Below are 10,531 nucleotides of genomic sequence, written 5' to 3'. Positions count from 1 at the left end.
ACTTAGCAATGGGCCGCAGTTTTCTCACCTATAAAATGATGGGGCTAGACTTGGAGTCCTAAGGTCCCTAAATTCGAATCTTGTAACTCTGAGAGAACCCCTCAGTTTACAGGTGAAGAAACTGGAGCCAGCGAGGGGAAGCTGCTTGTCCTGTGTCACAGGCCTAAAAACTGACTTTCAGTCCAATAGCTCTTTCCACCTGCTACAGAGTATGCTGTGTATGGCAGCGGCTGGTACTGATACAAAGGAAAGCCAGGTGACAGGAACACCTGTATCACATTCCTTTTTCTATCCTCAGGACCTAATAAGCACCCGCAAGACATAATAAGTGTTCACCAAATGCTTATTGAATGAAAGCTCTGGCAGACCCAGCACCACTGTCCCTAAGAAGTCTAAGGGAAAATGTGGGTAGGACAAATGTAGAAACAGTTTACTTTAGCAGCCGACATGAACCTCAGACAAACTCCTCACATACATCTGGTTTAAATCTCCCCTAGGCTTTCAGTCCATGCCCTGAATGGCTGGTCTCCAGTTGGCACTGCCTCTGCCTGTGGGCATTATGCTCCCACATAATAAAACGGAAGCTCCAGAGCTCCACTCAGCTAAGCAAGACCCCTCTGAAAAAGGTGACTCTTCCCAGCGGTCCTCTATGGGGCACCCGAGGAACAATGTCCAGCAGAAGCTTTTGAGCAACCAAGAGCAGACGCTGGATAACCTCTACACTCACCCCAAATGGAACACCTGCACGAAAGCCCAGAGCTACTCTTATCCCTGCTGTGCTGGAATCAGCCAGCAAGACTCAGGAAGCAATCCCCAGGGCCAAGCAAAGTGTTTATTTTACTCACCAGGCCCTCAATCCCAGTATCCCAAAGCAAATAACCAGGAATTCATCCCCTTTACAAAGAAGCGAGTTGGGGTGGACCGGGCATACCCACTGAAACCTGTGTTTCACCGGAAGCTACATAGTACAGGTGAGGCTGGCACTGATGGGGACCCGAATGTCTCTCCAAGACCCCCTGAGCCAAGAAAGTTTTCATACAATAGCTTTGGTTCAAGGAACTGGGTGAATTCATCTGTGGTTGGTACAGTTGCTGCCAGTCAGGAGGACAGGGTCATGGCAAACCCCAACAGGACGGAGTGGCTGCAGATCCAAAGACTAGAGGCTGCAGGGGAGAGTTTAGAGGAGGAAATCTGCAGAAAAGAGGCTCTTCTGAGGGAAAAGCTGAAGAAGACAGAGGAGGAACTCAGAAGGATCCAGAAGGAAAAAGAACAGGCTGAGGAAAATGAAAAAAGAGAGCTGCAGAGAATGGTACTCCCCGGGAGGAGAGTTAAAGGCAATACCACATACAAACCTATCTTCTCCCCAGAACTCATGTCTGAGGAGGTCTTCAGTAGAGACACAGGAGAGGATGAAACTTGGGGACGGTCTCAAGAAAGATCTAGTCCATTCCAGTTCTCTGATTATGGAGTTCAGAAGCTCAAAAGGGAAAGACTGGTGGCAAGCAATAACAACATCCGAGACCGAGTCTCAGGGCGATTGAAGGAGACGTTTTCTCAAGCTTCAGAAGCGCCGCTCAGTGCTTTGCGGAGGTCCACCAGCAATTCTAGCTCGTCTAGGGCACCACACTCCTCGGGCTCTGGCTGTTCCACTGAAGAGCCAGAACTGGGTGAGTGCAGCCACTGTGGCCGAAAGTTTCTCTTGCTCAGGCTGGAGAGACACTCCAACGTCTGCCGCAGGATGCAGAGTTCCAAGAGGAAAGTGTTTGATTCCTCCAGGGCCCGGGCCAAGGGCACAGAACTAGAGCAGTACTTGAACTGGAAGGGACCAGCCTCAGTCAAGGTAACAAGGGCCTTATGGATTTGCCTTGAGTGGGGATCATTTTAAGAGCCTGTTATATACTCAACCGTTTTCTTTAAAAAAATTTCATGTGTCATATGGGGAGAAAGTGAGAATTAACGTTTGACTTATTGATTACTACTGTGTGCCAGTCACAGTGATGGGAGCTTTTCATATGATCCTCACCACAACCCTGTGAAGATTTCATTATCTTTTATCAGTTCAAAAATCAAGTGTCAGAGAGGTTAACTTGCTTGAGATCACAAACAGTCTTAAATGACAGTCAGCATATAAATCTGGGTCAGAATGACTCCAAAAATCTAGACTTAAAAAATATATGTCCTTGGGCTTCCCTGGTGGTGCAGTGGTTGACAGTCCGCCTGCCGATGCAGGGGACACGGGTTCGTGCCCCGGTCCGGGAAGATCCCACATGCCGCGGAGCGGCTGAGCCCGTGGGCCATGGCCGCTGAGCCTGCGCGTTCGGGGCCTGTGCTCCGCGGCGAGAGAGGCCACAGCAGTGAGAGGCCCACGCACCGCAAAAAAAAGAAAAAGAAAAAAAAATATGTGTGTGTGTGTGTGTGTGTGTGTCCTTTTGATTATAAAAGTAATAAACACTTACTTTAGAAAATTTAAGAGAATGAAAAATATAAAGAAAAATATTATGAAGCATTTCACTACCCTGAGAGAATTCTTCGCTCTCTGCAATATATTCTGCCCCCTCCCAAGATTAGGACTTGCTACCACTCCTATAAGCTGTATCTATTTTTTCAAGATTGGCTAATTTTGATATACCTTCTTAGTAAATACATGAAACACAATTGTTTGGAATTCTTTTTCTCCCCATTTAGAGAGTAAACACCTTAAGGTTAGAAGACTTTATTTTATTTTTTTAATAATTTTTATTGGGGTATAGTTGATTGACAATGTTGTGTTAGTTTCAGGTGTACAGCAAAGTGAATCAGTTATATGTATATATATATATATATCCACTCTTTTTTAGATTCTTTTCCCATATAGGTCATCACAGAATATTGAGTAGAGTTCCCTGTGCTATACAGTAGGTCCTTGTTAGTTATCTATTTTATTTTTTAATTTTTATTTATTTATTTATTTATTTTTTGCGGTACACGGGCCTCCCACTGCCGCGGCCCCTCCTGCCACGGAGCACAGGCTCCGGACGCACAGGCCCAGCGGCCACGACTCACGGGCCCAGCCGTTCCGCGGCACGCGGGACCCTCTTGGACCGGGGCACGAACCCGCGCCCCCAGCATCGGCAGGCGGACCTCCAACCACTGCGCCACCAGGGAAGACCTATTTTTATTTTTTAAAACTTATTTTTGGCTGTGTTGGGTCCTCATTGCTGCGCACGGGCTTTCTCTAGTTGCGGCGAGCAGGGGCTACTCTTCTTGCGGTGTGCAGGCTTCTCATTGCAGTGGCTTCTCTTGTTGTGGAGCACAAGCTCTAGGCACGCGGGCTTCAGTAGTTGTGGCACGTGGGCTCAGTAGTTGTGGCTCGTGGGCTCTAGAGCACAGGCTCAGTAGTTGTGGTGCGTGGGCTTAGCTGCTCCGTGGCATGTGGGATCTTCCTGGAGCAGGACCCAAACCTGTGTCCCCTGCATTGGCAGGAGGATTCTTAACCACTGCGCCACCAGGGAAGTCCAGTTATCTATTTTATATACAGTAGTGTATATATCTCAATCCCAATCTCCCGATTTATTCCCCCCCAGCACTCCCTCCTGGCAACCACAAGTCGGTTCCCTATGTCTGTGACTCTATTTCTGTTCTGGAAACAAGCTCATTTGTACCTTTTTTTTTTTTGGTTTAACCATATACCATTCTAAGTGCTCTAGATTACATATACTATCTCACATAATTTCCCAACAATACTACTACTATCCCATTTTAGATATGAGGCAAGAAGTTAAGTAACATGCCCAAGATGACACACACACACACATATATATATATTTTTTTTTCTATGTCATAATATTGACATTCAGTCCAGTAATCTTCCACTGCAACAGCTCCTTTACTTTGCAGTGAAAATTGATTTGTATATTTTTTGCCTCTGAGTCCTTGTGGGATTTTTTTTTTAAATTCAAACAGAAAGTCACTAAAATTATAATCATCCTCATCAGTTCACTCTGTCCCATGTAATTAATTTTTTTATCTTGATCTTTTGTTAGCACTTTTATGAGTTCATCAGTTTTCCATTAGAGTTCTGAAAATGCTTATCCATTCAGTTCAGCAGTATAGTCAGTTACCAGAAGCCTGTACTTGTCAGAGTCTTTTCCATGAATTCCTTGAAGATGAAACCCTTTTATAGGAACATTTTTGCAAAAGCATCAGAGTACACCCAGAACTCTCTGTAAATGACCAAAGACTTAAAAATGACCACGGTTAAAGATTTGATGAAAGTTCATAATAATGCAGTTGACAAGGAAATTTAGTTATTTCTGAGATATACATTTTAAAGTAATAACTAGAATTATGACTTATAACATTATACCAGAACATATAAGATTTTTAGAAATTTCATGTAATGTCTGAAACATTTATATTAACATATTTCCATACAAATAACCCAAAGAAAGTTTAGTATTAGTTGTTTTTTTGGTTTGTTTGGTTTTTTATACTGCAGGTTCTTATTAGTCATCAGTTTTATACACATCAGTGTATACATGTCAATCCCAATCGCCCAATTCAGCTTCCACATATAAGCGATATCATATGATATTTGTCTTTCTCCGTCTGACTTACTTCACTCAGTATGACAATCTCCAGGTCCATCCATGTTGCTGCAAATGGCATTATTTCATTCTTTTTTTTATAGCTGAGTAATATTCCATTGTGTATATGTACCACATCTTCTTTATCCACTCCTCTGCTGATGTACATTTAGGTTGCTTCCATGTCTTGGCTACTGTAAATAGTGCTGCTATGAACATTGGGGTGCATGTATCTTTTTGAATTATGGTTTTCTCCAGATATATGCTCAGAAGTGGGATTGCTGGATTAGAGGACTTCGTCTTTGGTGAACATTCCTAGCTGCAGAAAAATGTTGTGAAAAGTGACTTTGAGACACTTCCATACATTTGGGGGAACTTCATAGGCACATTTGGATAGTCAGATCTGGAGAAGATTGTCTGGTGAAGCTTCTACCACCTTGTCAAGGTTATAACACTGGGGTTGTAAATGAGTGTTTCTCAAAGTGTGGCATGCTGACATGCATTTTTTATTTCAGTAATTGTAATCTGTATTAGAAAAGTAAAACATAGTAAGCCCTTAATTTCTAGGAATCATGAATTTAAAGAAAAATAGTAAGGGGGATGAAGTGAAAGTGGTATGCAAATGATCAAAATATGCGAAAGCCTAGACCACATGATCTCAAAGCCCGTCCAGCTCTGAGTCTTGTAAACTATGAGAGTGTTATTCTATTTTCATTTCCTTCCAACCCTCCCACTGCCACGCTAACACCTCTTGTCCGTTAGCACTTTACAGTTTATGTGTGTATTTGCGGGGCTTTTAAAAACTCACCTTTATGTGGTGGCTGTTAAGAGAAGTCTTTTGTAGTCTTAATTATTTCTTTCAATACGATATGGGAGATCACTACAAGAAAGTCCTTTCCATGTTTAGCGGCGATCTCCCTGAAATCGGGTTTCCAACGAGAAGTCAACATTTTGCCCTTGCAGATAATGATATGATCATCAGTTCCTGTTCTATCCTGTTTTTTTTCTGGTCAACCCAATAATCCACTTGGGTATTCTCTGTCCCACTATAGTGGTTTATTTCTGGCCAGAACCTAAAAGAATCTTGTGTTTCTTAAATTCCCAACTACAGTAGCAATAAAGCAAAAAAAAAGGGTTTCTGAGATCAGATGCCCTAGCTTTGTGGAAACTAGTTTGAGGAAATATGTTGCATTGAGGACATCAAGGCAGAAAGGATCTGGATTGAGATGGACTCCTCTCCTTGGACCGTCCCAAGTTTTATTCCAAAGCTTTGTGCCTTTGTAAGCTGAGTGGTTTGTGTCTCTCTGTTATTCCTTCAGTGTACTTGCAAGAACAGGTGATTTTTCTTTTATCCTTTAATATTCACATAACTTCCAGCAGACTCATACTCTTGTCTACTAGACCTTATGTATTTGAGCATAGAGACTATATCTTTGTGCTTTGTGATTAATAAGTGTTAATTGAATAAACTTCAGTACAATGAAGAATCAAAGTATAAGTATCATATAGTTGAGGAACTTTCCCCTAATTCAATTCTAAAGGTTCCTAAATACCATCTCTAACACTCTGATTCTCTTGCCTTGTCTGTTTCAGTAAGATTTTCCTGATGGATCCTTCCTTTTCCTTTGATAACATCTCTTCCTATATTCATCACCAAGCAGCTACTTGCTTTTCTTTTTTCTTCTTTTTAAAATTAATATTCTTTTCATCTGTGTAGTATTTGAATACATTTGAAAAATCATGCAGTACTGAGTGACCTATAATGCAGATCAACAGTATTTTGCCTCATCCCTCTCTGGCCCCTCATCTGGCTCCCACAGGCAGTTCTGATAGATGGCTCTTCTGGTATGCATTTCCATATTTCTAAATAATATACTTATTTGCTTGATGTATCAATTTTGCACATTATCTGTTGACCTCTTATGGACACTCTGGGTTCTTATGCCCTCTCCTCCCACTTTTCTCCTTCCCTTATCCTTCCATTGTAGTGATATCACAGTTTGGGGTTAAACCAGTAGTCAGCTGTTTATGTGATAATAACCATATAAATTTTGTTCACTGCTGAGTGGACAGATTCTGCCCCTGCCCACATTCACCCAGAGTTAATAACTGACCCAAGTTTTAATTTGCTTGGTTTCCTACATACCTAATTGTGTTTTTTTCCCCCTGAATGATCTGCCCAGTATCAGACACCTGTTAATGTTTTTCTATCAGTTTGACTTCTTTTTCTTCTGGAACCTCCATCCCACCATTCTTTTTCTTCCTGCTCCAGTCCAGACTGGTTCTTCTCCAGGCCTGGTGCAGACCTGTTGTTTGGAACTTCTCTCTGCTTCTCTCCTGTTTCCAGCACCCTGTGTCTTCCTTTTTCTTGCTTTACTCCTTGCTTTGCTGAAGCTTTATTAAGAAAGGTGCACGGGAGGCATATTTTTTGTCTTGGGATGAATTAAAATATCGATATAATTGCTTTGTTTTTGATTGATGAATCGGCCAGGTAGAGAATTCTAGCTGGAAAATTATTTTCTGTTAGAACTTTTATGGCATTTCCCCACTAGCTTTTAGCATCCAATGTTACTGTTGAGAAATCTGATACCATTTTGATTTCTGCTCCATTATATGAAACCTATAGATTTTTTTCTTTTTCTTAAAACGTATAGGATTCTCTCTTTATTCTACAATGATTGTGTTGGATAGTGGGTAGGCCATTTCAATCTCAAGGGTAGTGATATTTATTTCTAGGAATGTTTATTGTCTTCTTTAATAATTTCCTCCTTGTGCTTTCTGTTTTTGGAACGCCTATTAGTCAGTGTTGGACTTTCTAGATTGACTTCCTAATTTTCTGATCTTTTCTACTTTCCATCTTGATCCTTTTTCCCATTCTGCGTAACTTTTCTGACATTATTTTACAACAGTTCTATTTTTAGCTATTGCAGTATTAATTTATAATAGTTCTTTCTGGTTCTCTCATTCCTTTTTCATAGTATATATATTCTTGTTTCATAGATAAAATCTCTTCTAACACTACTTTGATATTATGATTTTTTGTAAAAAAATTTCTTCTGCTACCTGCCTTGTTGCTACTTCCTGAGCGTGTATGCATGTGTGTTCCTGTACTTGTTTGGTCTCTTCCTTGTTAGAGCTTTACTGACTGTCCGTTCATATTTAAGCTTAAGTGGGGCTTGTTGACTGAGGGCTTTCATATTAGAGTTGTCAAACAGTGAGCCTTTTCATTGGGGTCCCTCAGAATCAGCATCTCAACTTTTCTCTCAACTGCTTGGTGCATCCAGAGAACTCCTGCCTCCTATGAGGGTGCCTGTGTCTGGTACTCTGGGAGCTGAGTGGGGGAAGGAAGCTGACAGTTAATTCCACAATACATTGCGTACACTTGCCCTTAATCTCCATTTTCAGCCCCTAGATTAACCCTGCTCTCCACTGTGCCTGGATGTCCTGAGTCTGAAACCTGTCTGGTTCAATTTCTCCAGAGAGGGTGCTGGAAGTGTTGGACACTTGGATGTGCAAGGTGGAGAGGAGCCCTGGGAGCCAACCTGTTCACCTCCCCCTTCCCACTACCTGTATTTCCAAGCACTGAGCCTCCCAGGGGTTCTGCTGGGAAATAGGCTTGCCTCTCAGTACTATAGGCCTTTGCAGGCCCTTAGTTTAAGTCAGCGGTCCCAGACTTTTTGGCACCAGGGGCCGGTTTTGTGGAAGGCAGTTTTTCCATGGGTGGGGTGGGGAGGGGGATAGTTCAGGCGGTGATGCGAGCAATGGGGGAGCAGCAGATGCAGCTTCGCTCGCTGCTTGCCCGCCGCTCACCTCCTGCTGTGCGGCCTGGTTCCTAACAGTCGGTGGACCAGAACCAGTCCGCAGCCCCGGGGGTGCTGGGGGCCCCTGGTTTAAGTGCCTCCACTCTGGCAAGTCAGTTATCATTGTCGCTTCTTTCCTGTTCTCTTTGACCTTAATTTCCTTACTGTCATTCTAATGGAGACTCAGGAAGGGGATGAGATAGACACCAAGTTAAATGATCAGTCTTCCTTCAACTTACAGGCTGAACCTCCTTGGAAGAGCAACTGGAAACAGAAGCACGAATCTTTCATCCGTACCCTCCGTCAGGCTCGAGAGGTCCAGCAGATAATTGCCAAAGGTGGAAACCCCTCCGACCTGCCTCCCATCCTGCCTGCAGAAAATCCAGACTATATTCAGTGTCCTCACTGTAGCCGCCACTTTGCTCCCAAGGTGGCAGAGTGGCACATTCCTAAGTGTAAGACCATCAAGAACCGCCCTCCACCTCCAAGGAAGCACTGCAGTTGAGCAGACAACAGTGGAAACTTCCTTGATAGTCCAGAAGGCTCCGCTTCTCTTCAGCAGTAAATGGGAGTAGAATAATTTGATGCAGAGCAGAAAGAACTAAAACTTTTACATCTCCCAGGTCTGCCTGCAGAGCTGAAATCGGTGAAGAGAGAGAGACCCATTGCTGAGCAGCAGGAGGCGACAGGAAGCCTCAGCTTCCCACTAAATCACTGCCTGCGGCTGGGGCGCCTCATGTTATTGCCCTAAGAACTGATGGGTGAGGGCACGTAAGAGTAGCGAGGCTACATTAAAGCTCTCTTCTTGCAAGCCTGATTGTGGTTTGTGCTAGTTAAGTGCCTGCATTTGCTGTGCCTTCTTGCCACTGCCTCTGCATGTATGTCTATGGCTTCTGTTAACTCCTCTTGTTCTTGCAAGAAGTTGGCTCGTTGGTATCAGAGGAGAGGATCATTGTATCTTATAAAAAATACAGTTTTGCCGTAAGACAAATGACCTCTCTGATACATGGTCCTGGCCAAAAGTCAATACAAGCATGGAAGATTCAGGCGCCAGTATGTCCTAAAGCCTCCCCACGTTGTACTGTGTAATAAAGGGAACCTCATCTTTATGTACAATACTTTACAGGGTAGGGATGGGGAAAAGCACACTATGTCTCTGCAGTTGTTCCTTCCTAATGGATTTCATATGTCAGAAAAAAAAAAGGAAGGAAGGAACTTTAGTTTCAGCTATTGCTAGCACTCTGCTTTCAAATCAGGTTGGTTTAATGACTTTTAAAATGAAGCAGCAAAATATACCATCAAAGCAACCTGGGACATTCTGGTGTCACATGTCCCTGCTGATCACATCACAGTAAACTTCTATTCTAGAAAGTAAACTTTGAAGGAAAAGATAGTAGATCTAAAATTTTCTCTGGGCAGAATCATGCCTACTGCAAGTAACCTTCATAATTAGGCCTTCAATAAATGGGTTTGGGGAATTTAAAATTAAACAAATAATAAAATGAGTGAGTCTTAGACTTGTCAAATGGGAGAAGTGATAAGGTAATGTCTGATGGGGGAGAAGCTATCAGTTCAGGTAGGATGAAGCTAACACAACAGATCTGAAATACTAGTAAGATTACTGTCCTGAGAGTATCACTCAAATTGTTAGCTTAAAACACTGGATAAGCTGTGACAAAGTGGCATGGACATATATACACTACCAAACGTAAAATAGATAGCTAGTGGGAAGCAGCCGCATGGCACAGGGAGATCAGCTCGGTGGTTTGTGACCACCTAGAGGGGTGGGATAGGGAGGGTGGGAGGGAGGGACACGCAAGAAGGAGGAGATCTAGGGACATATGTATATGTATAACTGATTCACTTTGTTATAAAGCAGAAACTAACACACCATTGTAAAGCAATTATACTCCAATTAAGATGTTAAAACAGAAAAAACAAACAAAAAAAACACTGGAGAAAAATCAACTAACCTGACCTGGGCAAAGGGGACTGTGCAGACCACAAAACCACATTTACTAAACTACAGATGGCCACTCACTCTTGTTCCATTTCCTCTGCAGCTTCTGCTGAGTGGCTGGGCTAACAGATCAGATCAATTTGATATGCAAGTTTAAGGCTTTAGCTGTGAAACTGCTAGACGCTAGGCTAAAAAAATGATGTTTT

The 10,531-nt window shown here is 42.7% G+C and overlaps 1 protein-coding gene across 1 annotated transcript; it reads left to right on the top strand.

Moving 5' to 3' along the window:
* The first annotated feature begins 517 nt into the window (after window positions 1-517).
* ZC2HC1C (zinc finger C2HC-type containing 1C) lies at window positions 518-9,455 on the top strand. The gene is made up of 2 exons (XM_060135767.1): window positions 518-1,840; window positions 8,607-9,455. Exons 1-2 carry the CDS (start codon window positions 518-520, stop codon window positions 8,868-8,870), a joined length of 1,587 nt encoding a protein of 528 aa, XP_059991750.1. The 3' UTR covers window positions 8,871-9,455.
* Window positions 9,456-10,531: the final 1,076 nt, after the last annotated feature.

Source organism: Lagenorhynchus albirostris, chromosome 1 (genome assembly GCF_949774975.1).
Source record: "Lagenorhynchus albirostris chromosome 1, mLagAlb1.1, whole genome shotgun sequence".
Taxonomy (NCBI): domain Eukaryota; kingdom Metazoa; phylum Chordata; class Mammalia; order Artiodactyla; family Delphinidae; genus Lagenorhynchus; species Lagenorhynchus albirostris.
Note: the sequence above shows the minus strand (reverse complement) of the source record. Positions and strands in the feature narration are given on the sequence as shown.

What these genes read in the sequence shown, in the direction of transcription:
- ZC2HC1C (XM_060135767.1), top strand. Translation starts at nt 518, where the DNA reads ATGGCTGGTCTCCAGTTGGCACTGCCTCTGCCTGTGGGCATTATGCTC. An exon ending in AGGGACCAGCCTCAGTCAAG is followed by an intron (nt 1,841 to 8,606) that starts GTAACAAGGGCC and finishes TTCAACTTACAG; the next exon opens with GCTGAACCTCCTTGGAAGAG.